The sequence below is a fragment of the Lucilia sericata genome, unplaced genomic scaffold (assembly GCF_015586225.1).
Source record: "Lucilia sericata isolate MDLA Ls3-8-SP2 unplaced genomic scaffold, ASM1558622v1 Contig001513F_arrow, whole genome shotgun sequence".
Lineage (NCBI taxonomy): Eukaryota > Metazoa > Arthropoda > Insecta > Diptera > Calliphoridae > Lucilia > Lucilia sericata.
The window spans coordinates 52,501-77,500 of NW_023995440.1; the positions used below are offsets into that span (position 1 = coordinate 52,501).

The window sequence follows — 25,000 nt, forward strand, 5'->3', positions numbered from 1 at the left end:
AACAAAATTATTTATTTTTTTTTGTTTTACTTTGGCGAAAAAACACACCAAAATAATAAACAAATTTTGCCAAAAAGTCTCTTCTGAATAGAGAACATTTTTGAAAAAGCAGCAAAAACAAACCAAGTAATTTTATATTGAAATAATAACAAATTATATTAAAACTGTTATACATACATATAAACAAAGATATTTACGAATAACACATACATAACTATATATGTGCATACCTATGTATGAATATATAGGTGTGTTTTATATGGTTTTTGTTTCATATGTAGGTGTCTATGGATATACTTGTGCGTGTATATTTATTTAAAATGGAATTACTTTTTCCCGATTGACGCGTTTTTTTGAGTCACGCGGTCAGTTGAAATTTTTTTATAAATATTCAGATTTATTTTATTTTTATTAAGAATTTATTTTATTGATTCTTAATTTTTTTCTTCTCATGTGTTTGATGACGTTCGACAGCAATTTGTGTCAGGTTTTTGTATCTTTTTGTTGATTTAGTAGTTAAAACTACAAAATGGTGGGAAGGAAATAAATTTATCACATTTGTTTTGTGTTGTTATTTTCAATATATTTTTTGAATCTAAATGATTTGGGTTTGAGTATATAATTTGAGAGCTTGTAGTTACAATTATGTTTTCAATGGTATATTTGTATGTACATATGTAGAAAGACATACCAACAAAAAATCAATTAATTCTAATGTCAATGAACTTTGTATTGAAATTGTTTTAGTTTTTGTTTCTATGTCATTTAAGTACATATTTAGGTGTTTTACAGTGGCTGACAAAAAAATGACAGCTCTTGAGAAAAGGTAGTTAACGCAGAACGGTGACGGTCTGTCACCTTGATATCAAATGTTTTTGTTTTCAAATTTGTAAAATAGGTTCCAAAGAAAAAAAATTTCGGAAGAACTGAACTAGAACTGAACTAGAACTGAACTAGAACTGAACTAGAACTAAACTAGAAACTGAACTAGAACTGAACTAGAACTGAACTAGAACTGAACTAGAACTGAACTAGAAACTGAACTAGAACTGAACTAGAACTGAACTAGAACTGAACTAGAACTGAACTAGAACTGAACTAGAACCTGAACTAGAACTGAACTAGAACTGAACTAGAACTGAACTAGAACTGAACTAGAACTGAACTAGAAACTGAACTAGAACTGAACTAGAACTGAACTAGAACTGAACTAGAACTGAACTAGAACTGAACTAGTACTGAACTAGTACTGAACTAGAACTGAACTAGAACTGACACCAGAACTGAACTAGAATTGAACTAACTGAACCTAGAACTGAACTAGAAACTGAACTAGAACTAGAACTGAACTAGAACTGAACTAGAACTGAACTAGAACTGAACTAAAACTGAACTAGAACTGAACTAGAACTGAACTAGAACTGAACTAGAAATGAACTAGAACTGAACTAGAACTTAACTAGAACTGAACTAGAACTGAACTAGAACTGAACTAGAACTGAACTAGAACTGAACTAGAACTGAACTAGAACTGAACTAGAACTGAACTAGAACTGAACTAGAACTGAACTAGAACTGAACTAGAACTGAACTAGAACTGAACTAGAACTGAACTAGAACTGAACTAGAACTGAACTAGAACTGAACTAGAACTGAACTAGAACTGAACTAGAACTGAGCTAGAACTAAACTAGAACTGAACTAGAACTGAACTAGAACTGAACTAGAACTGAACTAGAACTGAACTAGAACTGAACTAGAACTGAACTAGAACTGAACTAGAACTGAACTAGAACTGAACTAGAACTGAACTAGAACTGAACTAGAACTGAACTAGAATGAACTAGAACTGAAACTAGAACTGAACTAGAACTGAACTAGAACTGAACTAGAACTGAACTAGAACTGAACTAGAACTGAACTAGAACTGAACTAAACGAACTAGAACTGAACTAGAACTGAACTAGAACTGAACTAGAACTGAACTAGAACTGAACTAGAACTGAACTAGAACTGAACTAGAACTGAACAGAACTGAACTAGAACTGAACTAGAAACTGAACTAGAATGAACTAGAACTGAACTAGAACTGAACTAGAACTGAACTAGAACTGAACTAGAACTGAACTAGAACTGAACTAGAACTGAACTAGAACTGAACTAGAACTGAACTAGAACTGAACTAGAACTGCTAGAACTGAACTAGAACTGAACTACTGAACTAGAACTGAACTAGAACTGAACTAGAACTGAACTAGAACTGAACTAGAACTGAACTAGAACTGAACTAGAACTGAACTAGAACTGAACTAGAACTGAACTAGAACTGAACTAGAACTGAACTAGAACTGAACTAGAACTGAACTAGAACTGAACTAGAACTGAACTAGAACTGAACTAGAACTGAACTAGAACTGAACTAGAACTGAACTAGAACTGAACTAGAACTGAACTAGAACTGAACTAGAACTGAACTAGAACTGAACTAGAAGTGCACTAGAACTGAACTAGAACTGAACTAGAACTGAACTAGAACTGAACTAGAACTAAACTAGAACTGAACTAGAACTGAACTAGAACTGAACTAGAACTGAATCAGAACTGTAACTGAACTAGAATAAAATTCCGAACAAGTCTCTCACAACTTTTTAATTTGACTATATTTTTAAGCGCCACAGCGTCAAATTTTTAATTGATTTATAGTCAAAACATATGTAATAAAATTTGTGGAAACACCACATTTTTTTTCTTAACTGACACGAGTTTAATAAAATTAATTTAGAACAATTAACAATGTCAATGTTATTTAAATTTTTTCCAACCAAAAATGTTTGTCTTTTGCAGACCGAAGGACTTTTGTTAATATATTAATATGACGACATACATACATGTGTTTTTTTTTTGCAAACATATTCAAAAGTTATTATCTTCCTTAAGATTATACTCTTAAACTGTCAATGACAACAACTAGTAAAGTAAAAAATATAAAACAAGGCCCTTCTTTTTTAAAAAGATGTTCCGGCATTTTGTGTTTTGCTCATTTTACTGGATTTTTTTTGCATGCCAACAACAATGTCAAGGTCATATGTGTATAGATGTAGGAATACTTTAGGCTTTCAGTACCCGATAGATATAAAATTACCTACTATCTGTCTTTAAATTGAATTTTCTACATCCGGTTCTCTCTGCATTACCTATTACTGTTAAATCGCCAGTACTCTTACTTTGAAGTAAAGTGATAAACATGATCTACCAGTTTCACTAGCAATCCATTCTCAATAACGCTATTTTAATACTTCTGCAAATGTGTTGATACAATAAGTTCCAAGTACTGCAGGGTTTTTAAAAACTATATATGCTAATTTAGACACACTACCCATATTTGTGATATGTTCATAAATATGAACTTGAAAAATCGTTTAATGCAAAAACACTCGCATTCATTTCATTCCAAAAATTACGACAATGTTGTTGAAAAGAAATCGTTGTTGGCGCCACGCGATTTACGATTGTAAGATGTAAATGTTAGAATAAAAAAATATTTAAATTTGTACCGAATTTCTATTCAAAATTTGTTTGTTTTCTATATTACCATTTGTTTTATTATTTGAAAAAATAAGAAATATTTTCTTAATGCTTCTACCAGATAATAGGCTGGGCTACATGTTAAAGTGTAAACTACTAACTACTATAGACTAGACTATAGACTAGACTATAGACTAGACTATAGACTAGACTATAGACTAGACTAGACTAGACTATAGACTAGATATAGACTAGAATAGACTAGACTATAGACTAGACTATAGACTAGACTATAGACTAGACTATAGACTAGACTATAGACCTAGACTATAGACTAGACTATAGACTAGACTATAGACTAGACTATAGACTAGACTATAGACTAGATAGACTAGACTATAGACTAGGACTATAGACTAGACTATAGACTAGACTATAGACTAGACTATAGACTAGACTATAGACTAGACTATAGACTAGACTATAGACTAGACTATAGACTAGACTATAGACTAGACTATAGACTAGACTATAGACTAGACTATAGACTAGACTATAGACTAGACTATAGACTAGACTATATACTAGACTATAGACTAGACTATAGACTAGACTATAGACTAGACTATAGACTAGACTATAGACTAGACTATAGACTAGACTAACTAGACTAACTAGACTATAGAGACTAGACTACTAGACTAGACTATAGACTAGACTATAGAGTAGACTATAGACTAGACTATAGAGTAGACTATAGAGTAGACTATAGACTAGACTATAGACACTAGACCTATAGACTAGACTATAGACTAGACTATAGACTAGACTATAGACTAGGACTATAGACTAGACTATAGACTAGACTATAGACTAACTATTGGACTAGACTATAGACTAGACTATAGACTAGACTATATACTAGACTATAGACTAGACTATATACTAGACTATAGACTAGACTATAGACTAGACTATAGACTAGACTATAGACTAGACTATAGACTAGACTATAGACTAGACTATAGACTAGACTATAGACTAGGACATAGACTAGACTATAGACTAGCTATAGACTAGACATAGACTAGACTATAGACTAGACTATAGACTAGACTATAGACTAGACTATAGACTAGACTATAGACTAGACTATAGACTAGACTATAGACTAGACTTAGACTAGACTATAGACTAGACTATAGGACTAGACTATTGACTCGACTATAGACTAGATTATAGACTAGACTATAGACTAGACTATAGACTAGACTATAGACTAGACTATAGACTCGACTATAGACTAGACTATAGACTAGACTATAGACTAGTCTATAGACTAGACTATAGACTAGACTATAGACTAGACTATAGACTAGACTATAGACTAGACTATAGACTAGACTATAGACTAGACTACAGACTAGACTATAGACTAGACTATAGACTAGACTACAGACTAGACTATAGACTAGACTATATACTAGCCTATAGATTATACCAGTGTTTTAAAACGGCTAATAAATGAAGGAATACACATTCCTTTTCCAAGATTATCGATGACCTTAACTTTTTTGAAATGATGAAAAACTAATGACTTTTTTACATACAAACACATGCCTGTATGTACCTTCCTGTTATACATCTCCCGTAGAGTATGCATTTAAATTTACATAGTTTACTTATATAAGTAAAAACTATAAAAATATGTATATTTATAAGCTTTTATTTTCAAAATAATACCATATCATGAACAAAATATAAATGCGCAATTTCTAACTCAAGATGAATAGAAACCATTATAGAAAAATACCTAAATGAAAGGCTTAAATGAAGATTTATGAACATCTTAAGTAACTGGGGTGAAATAAAAAAATAATATTTATAATTAAAATTTACAACTGTTCTATTGTACTTAATAGACGAATTGTGCAATGATTATTTCCACACTTGACATTGATTTTGTAAACGGAAAAAGATGTAATTTAAAGAAAAACCAGATTGTTTAATGACGTATTAAATATATGCGGTCGCTGAATATCACTTTGGATAGATCATGTTGCCCATCAATGCCAGAACTTCTCTCTCTCTCTCTTCTATTCCAAAATATTCCTGTTTTCTAGAACCCTTTATTTCAATACTTTATTATTAATTTAGAAAATTCAATCGATCTTTTAGACTCTTATGTTTTCTAATAAAAAAAATACACAATTGAAATGAATTAGAATTAAATTACTTGGTGGTGATCTTCATCGACGTCATTCGGTTATTATAAAAAACTCAACAGCAATTTAAAAATTTAGCGCCTAATATAAACATTTCAATTAAATACACTCATAATTTTTTTAATTTTTTTTCGTTTGCTTTGATTAAATTTATTGTGACAAGACAATTCATTATATATTTTTTTGTATTTATACTCTAAATAATGAATTAATTTCACATGATAAATTTTTTGGTGTACGTGTTAAATTTGACATTTTATTTCTCCTCTACGAGAGAGATTTTTGCGAGATTCTTCTTTTTTGAACTATGAAACATTTTTTTATACGGGATTACAGTGAATGTTTTATGTCTGAAGTAAACATGTCAACTGGACTCTAAACTAGACTAGTCTATATACGGGACTATAGACTAGACAATAGATTATATAATAGAATAAATAATAGACTAGACTGTATACTAGGGTATATACTATAGACTAGACTATAGATTAGACTAGACTAGACTATAGACTAGACTATAGACTAGACTATAGACTAGACTATAGACTAGACTATAGACTAGACTATAGACTAGACTATAGACTAGACTATAGACTAGACTATAGACTAGACTATAGACTAGACTATAGACTAGACTATAGACTAGACTATAGACTAGACTATAGACTAGACTATAGACTAGACTATAGACTAGACTATAGACTAGACTATAGACTAGACTATAGACTAGACTATAGACTAGACTATAGACTAGACTATAGACTAGACTATAGACTGGACTATAGACTAGACTATAGACTAGACTATAGACTAGACTATAGACTAGAATATAGACTAGACTATAGACTAGACTATAGACTAGACTATAGACTGGACTATAGACTAGACTATAGACTAGACTATAGACTGGACTATAGACTAGACTATAGACTAGACTATAGACTAGACTATAGACTAGACTATAGACTAGACTATAGACTAGACTATAGACTAGACTATAGACTAGACTATAGACTGGACTATAGACTAGACTATAGACTAGACTATAGACTAGACTATAGACTAGAATATAGACTAGACTATAGACTAGACTATAGACTGGACTATAGACTAGACTATAGACTAGACTATAGACTAGACTATAGACTAGACTATAGACTAGACTATAGACTAGACTATAGACTAGACTATAGACTAGACTATAGACTAGACTATAGACTAGACTATAGACTAGACTATAGACTAGACTATAGACTAGACTATAGACTAGACTATAGACTAGACTATAGACTAGACTATAGACTAGACTATAGACTAGACTATAGACTAGACTATAGACTAGACTATAGACTAGACTATAGACTAGACTATAGACTAGACTATAGACTAGACTATAGACTAGACTATAGACTACTAGACTATAGACTAGACTATAGACTAGACTATAGACTAGACTATAGACTAGACTATAGACTAGACTATAGACTAGACTATAGACTAGACTATAGACTGGACTATAGACTAGACTATAGACTAGACTATAGACTGGACTATAGACTAGACTATAGACTAGACTATAGACTAGACTATAGACTAGACTATAGACTAGAATATAGACTAGACTATAGACTAGACTATAGACTGGACTATAGACTAGACTATAGACTAGACTAAACTAGACTATAGACTAGACTATAGACTAGACTATAGACTAGACTATAGACTAGACTATAGACTAGACTATAGACTAGACTATAGACTAGACTATAGACTAGACTATAGACTAGACTATAGACTAGACTATAGACTAGACTATAGACTAGACTATAGACTAGACTATAGACTAGACTATAGACTAGACTATAGACTAGACTATAGACTAGACTATAGACTAGACTATAGACTAGACTATAGACTAGACTAGATATAGACTAGACTATAGACTAGACTATAGACTAGACTATAGACTAGACTATAGACTAGACTATAGACTAGACTATAGACTAGACTATAGACTAGACTATAGACTAGACTATAGACTAGACTATAGACTAGACTATAGACTAGACTATAGACTGACTATAGACTAGACTATAGACTAGACTATAGACTAGACTATAGTACTAGGACTATAGACTAGACTATAGACTAGACTATAGACTAGACATTAGACTAGACTATAGACTAGACTATAGACTAGGACTATAGACTAGGACTATAGACTAGACTTATAGACGGACTATAGACTAGACTATAGACTATGACATAGACTAGACTATAGACTAGACTATAGACTAGACTATAGACTAGACTATAGACTAGACTATAGACTAGACTATAGACTAGGACTATAGACTAGACTATAGACTAGACTATAGGATTAGACTATAGACTAGACTATAGACTAGACTATAGACTAGACTATAGAGATAGACTATAGACTAGACTATAGATAGACTATAGACTAGACTATAGACTAGACTATAGACTAGACTATAGACTAGACTATAGACTAGATATAGACTAGACTATAGACTAGACTATAGACTAGACTATAGACTAGACTATAGACTAGACTATAGACTAGACTATAGACTAGACTATAGACTAGACTATAGACTAGACTATAGACTAGACTAAGACTAGACTAGACTATAGACTAGACTATAGACTAGACTATAGACTAGACTATAGACTAGACTATAGACTAGACTATAGACTAGACTATAGACTAGACTATAGACTAGACTATAGACTAGACTATAGACTAGACTATAGACTAGACTATAGACTAGACTATAGACTAGACTATAGACTAGACTATAGACTAGACTATAGACTAGACTATAGACTAGACTATAGACTAGACTATAGACTAGACTATAGACTAGACTATAGACTAGACTATAGACTAGACTATAGACTAGACTATAGACTAGACTATAGACTAGACTATAGACTAGACTATAGACTAGACTATAGACTAGACTATAGACTAGACTATAGACTAGACTATAGACTAGACTATAGACTAGACTATAGACTAGACTATAGACTAGACTATAGACTAGACTATAGACTAGACTATAGACTAGACTATAGACTAGACTATAGACTAGACTATAGACTAGACTATAGACTAGACTATAGACTAGACTATAGACTAGACTATAGACTAGACTATAGACTAGGCTATAGACTAGACTATAGACTAGACTATAGACTAGACTAAAGACTAGACTAAAGACTATACTATAGACTAGACTATAGACTAGACTATAGACTGGACTATAGACTAGACTATAGACTAGACTATAGACTGGACTATAGACTAGACTATAGACTAGACTATAGACTAGACTATAGACTAGACTCTAGACTAGACTCTAGACTAGACTATAGACTAGACTCTAGACCAGACTATAGACTAGACTATAGACCAGACTATAGACTAGACTATAGATTAGACTATACATTAGATTATGGACTAGACTATAAACTAGATCGTAAAACAAACTAATTTATTTTTATTGAATTGAAACATCAAATACTTCGAACCTACGACTTAAAACTTTATAATCAATCCTTTTACTTAATTATTTATTTACAATTTGTAAGTCATAACAAAACATTTGTTACAATCACTTGAATTTAATTAAATTTTCATTATAATTAGAAAACAAACAACACACGAAAAGTTCAAAGTTTATTTGCTTTTACCAACATCCATGGGAAATTCAACATATTTTCTTTATATTTTTAACTTTTATTAATAAAAATTTTATTACTTTATTATTTTTACTTTTCAAAATATTATTAAATCGAAAATTGTGAAATTTTTGGGCGTATTTGAAGAAAATTTCAAAATACTTTTTACAAAAACACAATTTTTTCTTTACCCACGCACTTTATTAATAAATTATTTTTAAATTAATCAACTTCGTGCTGTGTTTTAGATTAAAAAGCTAAAAAGAAAAAAATAAAGAAAATCTTTTAAATATTTTATGTTTAGACGCAGTCTAAAAACATTTTTTTATATTAAAATTGTTTTCAAAATAACTTTTCACAGCAGTTCAATGTTAAAAAGATACTTTTAGAAATTATGACAACAAGGTCTTTTACGTTTTGTAGGTGAATATAAATATTTTGTTCGTTTTATGAAAGGAAACATAAATATAAAATAGGGATTTGTAAAACAAAAACAAATTAATTTGTTAATAATGTTTCAAGGTCTTTATAACTACATAAGTAAATGTATATTTATGCATTTTATCTTTTCTCTCTAGAAAGTTAGTGACCCTCGTATTTATTTAGTGTTAAAATATCACTATTGCGTCTTAAGATTAATCATAAGCTGTCAAATTTAAGTTTATGACATTAAGAAAGCTCGTAGGTGCCGAATTTCTTTTATTATTGTCAGTAAATAGATAAATTAATCAGAAATAAACTGTCTGTCCTTCATATGAATTTCAAGACATTCTCACGTTTGCAACAATTGCTTATTAGTGTAATTTAGTTATATTTTTTTATTTTTAACATTTTTCCATCAATTGCTTATTTTGATCATGAATATAGTCTGGTCCAATTTATATATTAATATTTTATTTGTTTGTGTATTATGCCCAAGTAAATGTCATTATTTTATTAAAATAAACTAAAATCCCACGTACATCTATACCTACTTATTTCTCTGGAATCATAAGCAAATGCGCGTAAGTTTTCCATATATTTAAGTTATTAATTTATCTAACGGATAACAGAGTTTTAAAATTATGAAATCTTTAAAAAAGGTTTTTTTTTCTTCAGAATATAGACTATAGACTGGTCCATAGAATAGATTAGACTATAGACTAGACTATAGACTAGACTATAGACTAGACTATAGACTAGACTATAGACTAGACTATAGACTAGACTACAGACTAGACTATAAACTAGACTATAGACTACACTATAGACTAGACTATAGACTAGAATATAGACTAGACTAGACTATAGACTAGACTATAGACTAGACTATAGACTAGACTATAGACTAGACTATAGACTATACTATAGACTAGACTATATACTAGACTATAGACTAGACTATAGACTAGACTATAGACTAGACTATAGACTAGACTATCGACTAGACTATCGACTAGACTATAGAATAGACTATAGACTAGACTATAGACTAGACTATAGACTAGACTTTAGACTAGACTATAGACTAGACTATAGACTAGACTATAGACTAGACTATAGACTAGACTATAGACTAGACTATAGACTAGACTATAGACTACACTATAGACTAGACTATAGACTAGACTATAGACTAGACTATAGACTAGACTATAGACTAGACTATAGACTAGACTATAGACTAGACTATAGACTAGACTATAGACTACACTATAGACTAGACTATAGACTAGACTATAGACTAGACTATAGACTAGACTATAGACTAGACTATAGACTAGACTATAGACTAGACTATAGACTAGACTATAGACTAGACTAGACTATAGACTAGACTATAGACTAGACTATAGACTAGACTATAGACTAGACTATAGACTAGACTATAGACTAGACTAGACTATAGACTAGACTAGACTATAGACTAGACTATAGACTATACTAGACTATAGACTAGACTAGACTATAGACTAGACTATAGACTAGACTATAGACTAGACTATAGACTAGACTATAGACTAGACTATAGACTAGACTATAGACTAGACTATAGACTAGATTATAGACTAGACTATAGACTAGACTATAGACTAGACTATAGACTAGACTATAGACTAGACTATAGACTAGACTATAGACTAGACTATAGACTAGACTATAGACTAGACTATAGACTAGACTATAGACTAGACTATAGACTAGACTATAGACTAGACTATAGACTAGACTATAGACTAGACTATAGACTAGACTATAGACTAGACTATAGACTAGACTATAGACTAGACTATAGACTAGACTATAGACTAGACTATAGACTAGACTATTAGACTAGACTATAGACTAGACTATAGACTAGACTATAGACTAGACTATAGACTAGACTATAGACTAGACTATAGACTAGACTATAGACTAGACTATAGACTAGACTATAGACTAGACTATAGACTAGACTATAGACTAGACTATAGACTAGACTATAGACTAGACTATAGACTAGACTATAGACTAGACTATAGACTGGACTATAGACTAGACTATAGACTGGACTATAGACTAGACTATAGACTAGACTATAGACTAGACTATAGACTAGACTATAGACTAGACTATAGACTAGACTATAGACTAGACTATAGACTAGACTATAGACTAGACTATAGACTAGACTATAGACTAGACTATAGACTAGACTATAGACTAGACTATAGACTAGACTATAGACTAGACTATAGACTAGACTATAGACTAGACTATAGACTAGACTATATACTAGACTATAGACTGGACTATAGACTATACTATAGACTAGACTGGACTATAGAGTAGACTGTCGACTATAGACTACACGTTAGACTAGACAGACTAGACAGACTACAGTTAAGGGAATAGAATAAATCGTTTTAAATCATTTAGTTCCTTTATATGTATATAGTTTTATGTAGATTTTTTATCATGTCGTTTTATTTATACTGCAATTGTTTATTTATCAGTTAGTCTATTTTATGTTTTATTTATAGAGAGTGATTAAGTTAAAACACAGATAATCCTTCCAAATATTAACGATTTATTTACATTTCTTATTCATAAACAATTTCTTAACTAAAAATGCAAAAGAATTATTAAATCCTGAATAATTTAATGAAAATGCACAAACATTTTTAAACTGTTTCTACTATTTAGCTTTTTTAATATAATTTTTGTGTTACACTAACCCTATTTTAAATAAACTGCTTCTATTCACCATACGATCATTGACCTAAACCCCCTCCTAAACACACTTCAATAATATTATTCAAATATTTACGAACCCAATAGAAAAAAAAAATACTCAAACCTTTTTACATTAAATGAAAGGAATGTAAACAAAATAAATACGAAAAATTTTATTTACATACATAAAAATTCTTTCAATTGATCAGCAACCACAAATATGATCAGTATACAATCATTTTAAACAATTAACTCAATTTATGAAACGAAAAAATGTATAATACACATGAAATATACTCAAAACAAACGAGTATTGAAAGAACAAATAAAATAAGAACAAATTCATGTGTATGCAATGAGTGAGTAAAAAGATTGGTTAACAATTTAATTAAAAAAGAAAGAAAGAAACAAAAAGGAATCTAAGCAATAAATAGGAAAAAATAAAAAATTCTTAAGTAAAAAAAATTGACTAGTTAAGGTTTACAACGAAGTATTAAATGCCCTTCAAGGTGACCAAGTTTTTGCTAGTATTAAGAAAATTTTGAAATATTCACTATAGAATGAGGACTCATAAAAATCTATATATATAAAAATGAAAGTGCGTTTGTATGTATGTATGTATGTATGTATGTATGTATGTATGTATGTATGTATGTATGTATGTAGTATGTATGTATGTATGTATGTATGTATGTATGTAGTATGTATGTATGTATGTATGTATGTATGTATGTATGTATGTATGTATGTATGTATGTATGTATGTATGGTATGTATGTATGTATGTATGTATGTATGTATGTATGTATGTATGTATGTATGTATGTATGTATGTATGTTTGTTGTTTGTTGTTTGTGCTTTATAGACTGCTAAACGGCTGGACCGATTTTCCTGAAATTTTCACAGTTTCTTCATGTATGTCTGGAAGGATCTATAGGCTACTTTTTGTGTTGAAATTTCATGTGGGCGACGTTCCACGCCCATATTAAGAAAATATTAAATTAGTATATCTGAGATAATATAATAGTTAGAGTCTTCAAATTTTGTCGGAGCAACATTAGTATCAATATAATTATTTAAGACAAAAAGTGGGCGGATTAGCATTAGGGGGCGTGGCACCTCCCATATAAATTAAATATAAAAATTCGTTTATCTTGGAAACTATTATAGTTAGAATATTAAAAATTTGCACGAGTAACTTTAACATCCATGTAAACATAAATTGGCGGACTACCCATGAGGGGAGCAGCACCTCCCATATTAATAAAATACAAAAATTGGTTTATCTGGGAAACTAATAGAACTAAATTCTTCAAATTTTGCACTAAGAACTTAAATATTCATCTGAACATTTTGGAGAAAAAAGAGCGGACTTTCGTCATGAGGGGCTTGGAGCCCCCATATAAATTAAATAGGAAAATTATTATATCTGAGAAACTATTAGAGCTAGAATCTTCAAATTTTAATTGAAGAACTTTGACATTCATGTGAACATTCAGAGAATAACGGGCGGACTTTCAATGGGGGGCTTGGCACCTCACATATGAATTAAATACAAAATTTCGCTTATCAGGGAAACAAATAGAACAAGATTCTTCAAATATTGCAAGAAGAACTTTATTATACATATGAACATTTTGGAGAAAAAAAGGGCGGACTTTCATCTGGGGGCTGTGAGTGCCCATATGAATTAAATAGAAAAATTCGTATATCTGAGAAACTATTAGAGCTAGAATCTTCAAATTCTACATGAAGATCTTTGACATTAATGTGAACATTTAGAGAATAACGGGCGGACTTTCAATGGGGTCTTGGCACCCCCTATATGAATTAAATACAAAATTTCAGATATCTGGGAAAATATTAGATTTTTTTTTAATTTGTCATCGATTACATAAAAATCTTAATTAACGTTCGGAAAAAATGTATCTCTGGAAAACATTACAGTTAGAATCTTCAAAATTATTAAGAAGATTTTTTATTTATATTGATTTTAGGGTAGCAAAGCACATTGGGTATAGCTAGTTTACTATAAATATAAATAATAAAATATAAAATTCTAGATCCTTTCGGGTTTGATATTTTGTTTGGCTACTTGATGAAACTCACAACTTATATATTTATTGAGTGTGCCTTAGGTGTTCTTGGAGTACTATAAGCAGAAAAGATAAACACACAATGAAAAGTAAAAAGTAAAAAACATAAACCAATCCTCCAGGCAATTATAGGCTACAGAATAGACTAGACTATAGATTAGACTATAGACTAGACTATATACTAGTCTATAGTTTAGTCTATAGATATATATATACTATAGACTAGACTATAGACTAGACTATAGACTAGACTATAGACTAGACTATAGACTAGACTATAGACTAGACTATAGACTAGACTATAGACTAGACTATAGACTAGACTATAGACTAGACTATAGACTAGACTATAGACTAGACTATAGACTAGACTATAGACTAGACTATAGACTAGACTATAGACTAGACTATAGACTAGACTATAGACTAGACTATAGACTAGACTATAGACTAGACTATAGACTAGACTATAGACTAGACTATAGACTAGACTATAGACTAGACTATAGACTAGACTATAGACTAGACTATAGACTAGACTATAGACTAGACTATAGACTAGACTATAGACTAGACTATAGACTAGACTATAGACTAGACTATAGACTAGACTATAGACTAGACTATAGACTAGACTATAGACTAGACTATATACTAGACTATAGACTAGACTATAGACTAGACTAGACTATACTAGACTATAGACTAGACTATAGACTAGACTATAGACTAGACTATAGACTAGACTAGGCTATAGACTAGACTATAGACTAGACTATAGACTAGACTATAGACTAGACTAGGCTATAGACTAGACTATAGACTAGACTAGACTATAGACTAGACTATAGACTAGACTATAGACTAGACTATAGACTAGGCTATAGACTAGACTATAGACTAGACTATAGACTAGGCTATAGACTAGACTATAGACTAGACTATAGACTAGACTATAGACTAGACTATAGACTAGACTATAGACTAGACTATAGACTAGACTATAGACTAGACTATAGACTAGACTATAGACTAGACTATAGACTAGACTATAGACTAGACTATAGACTAGACTATAGACTAGACTATAGACTAGACTATAGACTTGACTATAGAATAGACTAGACTATAGACTAGACTATAGACTAGGACTATAGACTAGACTATAGACTAGACTATAGACTTGACTATAGACTAGACTATAGACTAGACTATAGACTATACTATAGACTAGACTATAGACTAGACTATAGACTAGACTATAGACTAGACTATAGACTAGACTATAGACTAGACTATAGACTAGACTATAGACTAGGCTATAGACTAGACTATGGATTAGACCATTGACTAGACTATAGACTAGACTATAGACTAGACCATAGACTAGACTATAAACTCAACTGGAACGAGTGTAAACAGAACCACTTCAGACATTTGAATAGCATTCATGCGTGTTCCGGGAACATTGTTGTGATTTTTAAAGCAATTTTTAAGAAATTTTATGGTTTTTCATTCTTTCGATATTAATTCTAGATTATTAAACATTTTAAGACAAAACATATTAAGTTATTTATATCAAGAGTTTTCCTAGAAAATGTTGAAATTTTAATAAACTTTTTCAATTGCTGAAAGCTGTTTGCAGTAATATATTAAAAAATATATGAATTAATTAAAATCAATATATGGAGAAATGTTACAAACGAAATGATTAATTCGCCAATACTGCAGATCCAATCGAACATAACGAAACGCGAAGGGTACATATAAGAAAAGATGATGTACTCTATTGAGTATATAAAACTAAAGAAAAAAAAAATCTTAATGAAATACAGAAATAAATTTTTAGTATTTTAAGCAATTATTTTAAATTAACACATTCAGTTGAGGAAAAGTAACTGAAACTGAAAGATAGCCAACGAGACATAGAGAAAAAAAAAAGAAAGAAATTAAAAAATTTTAAATAAAACAAATAATTGAAGAATTTTGTTTAAAGAAATACAAGTGTTATAAAATTTTATATGGATTTTTAAAGAAGTTTTACTTTAAGCAAAAGTTTGTTTAGCAAATTTTAAAGTATTTTTTTTTTTAATGATTTAAAAATAACAATTGTTTGTTTTAAAGACATAATGGAATGCAAAATATTTTGTGTATTTAAAAAGACAGACTGAAATTTAAAAATATTTCAAAGAAATTCATTTAACAAATATTTCATACCACGCGCTTTTTTATATAAAAGTTAAAGAAATTAAGAAAATAAGAAAGAAAATTTTTTTTTGAAAAAAAATTAATTAAAAAAAAAAAAAAAACACTGAGAGAAAACAGTTTTGAAAAAAACAATTGTAACAATAATGTGAAAAAAAGAAAATTAATTTTCAAGTTTTTTTTTTTGAAAAAAAAGGAATTTTGTTAAAATACTTATACCAACCGTTTTATGATACCAAACCCCTTTTAAGACGCCTACAAACCAACTTTAATCATTGTCTAAGAAATCATCTTTTTTTCATCATAGAGGCAACAAACGTCATTGTCGTCATCGAACTTCAAGTACAATTTGGTTTTTTCTTCATCTCCACCTCTTTTAACCAACAAATTGCTATTTTCATTTATGAAAATATTCACGTTCTTGTGAATAGGCCAACAAAAATTTCCCTCTACTCTTTTACAGCACAAAGAGACGTTAGAAAACACCAAGACCGAAAGAAGAAAAACATAACATACAAACTGAAATTTTGGTGGTTGGTAATAGAGACGATATCTTAGTCTATGCTCCCAGTTAATAAACGAAAAAACCCCAGCAAAAGGAAATCTAACGAACTAAAATATCTCTTAAAGAAAGTTCTATAGAAAAAAAATAACACAAAAGACGAAAAAGAAAACTTTTTGTTTTCTCTCCCCCATAATCAAGTGTAAAAACATCTATTTTTTTTTTGTTCTCTAACCATACGATATCCTACAAATACTTATACGTGTAAGATTTTCAACCCAACTTTTGTTGTTGCTGAGTGAGTGAGTGTTCTTTTTGAAAAAAAAAAAAACTGAATTTTTGGCTTCAAAGTATTTTGTGTGAAAATTCTACAGACAGTTTGTTAAAATCTGTCATAGACATCGTTTCGTTCGTTCGCCTGATATTGAATATTTGCGGCGAAATAATTTGTAAAATTTGTAATCCGTCCATGCCATGCGCGATAAAATTTCCCAACTATTTGCTTGCAAAAAAACGCATGCAAAAATAATTCAACAGATAATCGAGGAGGTGTGGGGGTGGGAAAATAAAGAAAACAAAAAAAAAAAGAGAAAAAGAAAAAAAAAGAGAAAAAAACAAAAAACAAAAGAAAACAAACAGAAAAATAAAAAAAAAATGACGACAAAAGGAAGAGGGAAAAGGAAGGGGGAACAAAAAAGAAGGGGGAGGGAGAAAGAAGAAGGAGAAAACAAAGGAAGGGGAGACCGAAGGAGGAAAGGAAAAGGGGGAAAAAAGAAAATAGAGTGGAAAAGGGCGAGAAAAAGAGGGAGTGTTACGAAAAGAGGACAAAAAGAAAAGGGAAAGGGGGAAAGAAGAAGGAAGAAAGAAGAAGGGGAAGGAGAGGCGCCGGCCAGAAACAAAAACGGGGGGAGAAGAAAAGAAAGAAAAGAAGAAAAAGGAGGGAAAGGGGAAGAAGGAGGAAAAGAGGGGGCGGGAAGGGGGAAGGAAGAGGGAGCACACAAAAAAGGGAAAAGAAGAGAAAGGAGAAACAGAAAGAAAGAAAGAAAGAAAGAAAGAGGAAAGAAGAAGGAAGAAAGAAGAAGAAGAAGGAAGAAAGAAGAAAGAAAAAAGAAAGAAGAAAGAAGGAAGAAGAAAGAACAAAGAAGGAAGAAGAAAGAAGAAAGAGGAAAGAAGAAAGGGAAAGAAGAAAGAAGAAGGAAGAAAGAAGAAAGAAGAAAGAAGAAAGAAGAAAGAACAAAGAAGAAAGAAGAAAGAAGAAAGAAGAAAGAGGAAGAAGGAAAAGGAAGAAGAAAGAAGAAAAGGATGAAAGGAGAAAGAAGAAGAAGAAAGAAGAAAGAAAAGAAGAAAGAAGAAAGAACAAAGAAAAAGAAGAAAAAAAGAATAAATAATAAAAATAAATAATAAATAATAAATAATAAATAATAAATAATAAATAATAAATAATAAATAATAAATAATAAATAATAAATAATAAATAATAATAATAAATAATAAATAATAAATAATAAATAATAAATAATAAATAATAAATAATAAATAATAAATAATAAATTATAAATAATAAATTATAAATAATAAATAGTAAATAAATAAATAAATAATATATTACTAAATTAAAACAAAACTGATTATACATCTGTTTCAAACCTCTTTCACTTTTCTTTAAAAAAATTACCCTCTAATTAATTAAAAATAATAAAAAATTTAATGGTCCTTCCAGCCACAAATAAAATATTGTGACATTAAATTAAATATTCTGTTCCAGAATATAAAATAAAAACAAAACTTATTAAACAATCTATTTGAAAATAGAAGTTTTCCAAATTAAATATAATTTTTTACTTTATAATATTAATAAAATTATTAAAAAAAATTATAAAAAATTATTAAAAAAATAAATTTAAACACAAATTCAAATCATATATTCTGTTTCACTTTTCTTTAAAAAAATTTTCTTCTAATTAATTAAAATAATGAAAGATTGAAATTTCATAAATATAATTTACTTTATTTTAAAACGGTCCTTCCAACCACAAATACAATTTTTTTGCTTTAAAATCAAATATTCGTTACCACTTTTCTCAAAAAAAATTTACGCTTTAATTAATTAAAAATAATAAAAAATTTAAATTTCATAAATATAAATTACTTTATTCTAAAATGGTCCTTCCAGCCACAAATTAAATATTTTTGCATAAAGACAAATACATACATTAAAGATTTTCGTTGAAAAACACCAACATTTTATTTTCAAAAATATTTTAAAAGTGTTGCTCAATTATGTATTCAAAATATTCCATTAAATTTTGTGAATTTAAAAAAAAACTAAATTGCGTTTAAAAAACATCACATGAATCCAAAAATAACTTTAAAGTGAAAAATGTTTAACAAGTGATATAAGATGATCTTGAACAACAAATATTTTTGTATGAAAATAAAAATCAATATTGAATATTAAGATTATTTGTGTCAAAAAAGCATCAAGTATAGCTATACCTAGTATGCTTCGCTACCCCTTAATAAAATAAATAAAAAAGTATATATGTACTTGTAACTAATGCTAGTCCGTCCCAGGCATGGGAAATAGAAATTTTTTTATTAGTACTAACTTAGAACAGAAATAATACTTTTTAGATATTAAAGTACTAAACTACTAGACTATAGAATAGACTAGACTAGAATATATACCAGACTATAGACTAGACTATAGTTTGCACTATATGCTATAAACTATATTATAGGCTAGACTATAGACTAGACTATTGACTAGACCATAGATTAGACTATAGACTAAACTGTAGATTTGACTATAGATTAGACTATTGACTAGACTATAGACCAGACTGTAGATTTGACTATTGACTAGACTATAGACTATACTATGGACTATACTAAAGACTAGACTGTAGACTATACTATAGAATATGCTATAGAATATTCTATAGAATATGCTATAGACTATACTATAGACTATACTATAGACTATACTATAGACTAGACTATAGACTATACTATAGACTAGACTATAGACTATACTATAGACTAGACTATACTATAGACTAGACTATACTATAGACTAGACTATACTATAGACTAGACTATACTATAGACTAGACTATACTATAGACTAGACTATACTATAGACTAGACTATAGACTATACTGTAGACTAGACTATAGACTATACTATAGACTAGACTATAGACTATACAATAGACTAGACTATAGACTATACTATAGACTAGACTATAGACTATACTATAGACTAGACTATAGACTATACTATAGACTATACTATAGACTAGACTATAGACTATACTATAGACTAGACTATAGACTAGACTATAGACTATACTATAGACTAGACTGTAGACTATACTATAGAATATAGACTATACTATAGACTAGACTATAGACTATACTATAGACTATACTAGACTAGACTATAGACTAGACTATACTATAGACTAGACTGTAGACTATACTATAGAATATAGACTATACTATAGACTTTGCTATAGACTAGACTATAGACTAAACTAAAGACTTAACTATAGACTAAACTATAAACTGGACTAAAGAATAGACTATAGACAATCGATTAGGCTATAGACTAGACTATAGACAATCGACTAGGCTATAGACTAGACTATAGACTAGATTATAGATTATACTATTAACCAAACTATAGACTTGACTACATATTAGACTACGTACTAGATTAAAGATATCGAAAAATAACGTGGTACTTCCTCGACATTTTCAGTACTTTTCCTAGGTTTTAAACTTTTGTGTAGTCTATAGCCCTGTCTATAGTCTAGTCTGTAGTATAGTCTATAGTCCAGTCTATAGTTTAGTCTGGTTTATAGTTCAGATGGTCTACTCTATAGTCTCTAATCTATTATATAGTCTAGTCTGCAGTCTAATATGTAGTCTAGTCTGTAGTCTAGTCTATTGTCTACCCTATAGTCTATATTCTGGTTAAGAGTCCAATCTATAGTCTAGTCTTTAATCTGGTATGTAGTCTAATATGTAGTCAAGTCTATATTCTAGTTTATAGTTCAGTCTATATGTAGTATAGTCTAGTCTATAGTGTAGTATATAGTCTAGTCTATGGTCTAGTCTATAGTCTAGTCTATGGTCTAGTCTATAGTTTAGTCAATGGTCTAGTCTCTAGTCTCTAATCAATTATATAGGCTAGTCTGCAGTCTAATATGTAGTCTAGTATGTATTCTAATCTATAGTCTAGTATACAGTCTACTCTATAGACTTGACTATAGTCTAGATTATATAATAGACTAGGCCATCTAGACTATGGACTTGATCGTCTAGACTATGGACTAAACTAAAAACTAGACTACAGACTAGACTACATATTACACTACATACCAGATTAAAGATTAGGCTATAGAATGGACTATAAACCAGGATATATATACTAGACTATAGAATAGACTATAGACTAGACTACATATTAGACTGCAGACTAGACTATATAATGGATAATAGACTATGGACTAGACCATCTGGACTATAGACCAGACTTGACTATAGAGTAGACTAAAGGCTAGGCTATAGACTAGACTATTGACAATTCTACAGACTGGTCTATTGACTACTATGTAGACTACTTATCAATTGTTTAAAAATTAGAAGAAGTATCGAAAATGTCGAGGAGGTACCACGGTATTTTTCGATATCAAAAAGTACTGAATTTTCCATGCTTGGTCCGTCCATTTTATGCCATAAATAAATTACTTTTAGAGAATTTGTGTACTCTAGCTGTTATAATTTTCCAGATATATGGATTTTAGTATTTACTTTTTGTAGATGGTGCCACGCCTACTATTACGAGTCCACTTATTTAATTTTTATCAAATGTTTATATGGATATCACAGTTGCAAGTGCAAAATTTCACGACTATAGTTAATGGCAGCCTAAATTAACTTCCAGACAAATTATGAAATATGATCATGGGACTAGACATTCCGATTTCTATCAAATCTTTACCATATTTCAGAAGAGAGAATAAACAACAATATTTTTAATGTTTTATATTGTTAATAAATTGTCATTATTTCTTATCGGACTTCAGTCTGCTAATGCCTAATTACATAGCTTCGGTCAGGGTTGGCAAAGGGAAAAATCTATGTGATGGGTAAATTTACAATTTAATTCAGCACTGCTCAATCGCTCTATTGTAAAGTAAATTCGCTCTACTGTTAATGAAATAGTATGTTAATTCATTAAAAAATTAAACCCTTTTATATTGAAAGAAAATCGACGAAAAGGTTAAAAATTATAATTCCAAATGCGGATATCTCGTAAGCTATTAGAGATAATTAATTATTTATAAAAATAATGAGTTAAATAAATATAAAATATAAAATAATAAATTTAAAAACATAATTTGTGTGATAAAATATTAATATAATTAAAAATATATGTTTATCGCGAAAGTGTTAAAAACAAATTTAAAAAAAATATTAATTTTGTAGTATCAACTTAATATATAAAGTTTTTAAAAAAAGTGCAACAAAATAACTAATCAAGTGTTTGTTTCAACCTTTCCTCTCTCTCTCTCTTTCCATATTAAATAAAATATTGAACAAAAAATAAAATCAGGACAACATGTGCCAAATAAAGCAACGCTCAACGGGTCAACGTGTACCAACGGTTCTATTGGGCCAGAAGGGCCCGAAACGACAGAGACCGACTCATCAGGGACCGGGGGGATGCGGAAGTCGTTGGAGAGGAAGGGCTCAACGCCGAACGACGCTGTTCACCTCCAGAGACGGGTGGGACTCTTCAGTGGGGTGGCTTTAATTGTCGGGACTATGATAGGTAAGTTAAAAAAGAAAATTTCAAAAATTCTTAAAGAAAATGAGAAGAAAATAATTGGAACCCACTAGTTAGTTGCTAAATACTAAAAACCGATATAGTACAAACGTTTCTTAAACACCAATTACTTTTTGCTTCTTAAGAAGTTCTCTTTTCTTACTGAGTTTTCAATTTCATTAAAATTATTTTAAATTTATTGCAATTATCTTAAAATTTAATTAAATTAACATATTATTTTTATTTATCAACGAAAATTACCCACATTGTATTATATCCTAATGTCATATTTAATTCTTTGCCATATTAGTTCTGTCATGGTGATAAATGTATATAATTATATATTTAAAAATATTTAAATATGTAAATTGTATTGATAATTATGATTGGACGTCAGCACTGACCAAAAGAAATCTGTAAATTTATATTTTTAGCCATGCAACCTGCATAATTTTTTTTTTTCGTTTAAAATAAAAATAAATTATTTATGATGTTGTGTGACCAAAAAGATAAACTAGAAATAAATGTTTAAAATTTTGTCAACTTCACGTGCTTTATTTTAATTGATTGAAACTGATTCACCATTAAAGCAAAAAAATACATTTTTTGATAAATATTGAATTATTTACGAAATCGTGTGAAAAAAAAGTTGGCAAGGAAAGCTACCAAGTGCATTTATTAACCTGTGGCGAAGATAATCGATTCATTATATAAATAAGACAATTAAAAGTTTCTTTTTCCCGAATATCGATTCGAGAAATATGTGTTATCGGTCAAAGTAGCGCATAGAAGGAGAAAATTGGACCGTCCCTTCTTCACACTAATTTTAGCAACTGTAGAGATGTCATTACTGGGGAGATTTAGTCTTCTCGCATTCGCGCGCATAAAAGAGTGCCTTGTCAGCACCGCTATTCCCAACTAATGTCTAAATATCCCTATCGTAGAGTTAATCCGTAATTACGTAGACTATTAGAGTGTCCCGGCACCTAGGGAAACTAAAGGTTTGAATGTTGTGCCATCTGTTTTAGAGGAATTCGCCATTCAAGAACCAGTCTGGATGTAGTGTATCTATCTATCTATCTATCTATCATCTATCTATCTATCTATCTATCTATCTATCTATCTATCTATCTATCTATCTATCTATCTATCTATCTATCTATCTATCTATCTATCTATCTATCTATCTATCTATCTATCTATCTATCTATCTATCTATCTATCTATCTATCTATCTATCTATCTATCTATCTATCTATCTATCTATCTATCTATCTATCTATCTATCTATCTATCTATCTATCTATCTATCTATCTATCTATCCATCTAGCTATCTATCTATTCTATCTATCTATCTATCTATCTATCTATCTATCTATCTATCTATCTATCTATCTATCTATCTATCTATCTATCTATCTATCTATCTATCTATCTATCTATCTATCTATCTATCTATCTATCTATCTATCTATCTATCTATCTATCTATCTATCTATCTATCTATCTATCTATCTATCTATCTATCTATCTATCTATCTCTATCTATCTATCTATCTATCTATCTATCTATCTATCTATCTATCTATCTATCTATCTATCTATCTATCATCTATCAATCTATCTATCTATCTATCTATCTATCTATCTATCTATCTATCTATCTATCTATCTATCTATCTATCTATCTATCTATCTATC

At 29.7% G+C, this 25,000-nt stretch overlaps 1 protein-coding gene across 1 annotated transcript in view; it reads left to right on the plus strand.

The window, feature by feature from the left end:
• Positions 1-25,000, plus strand: part of LOC119611700 (b(0,+)-type amino acid transporter 1) — an 84,726-nt gene that overhangs the window by 40,166 nt on the left and 19,560 nt on the right. Inside the window, exon 2 of the mRNA XM_037967372.1 lies at positions 23,086-23,304. Coding sequence (XP_037823300.1) covers positions 23,086-23,304 — 219 coding nt within the window. The remainder of the gene's footprint in view (positions 1-23,085; positions 23,305-25,000) is intronic.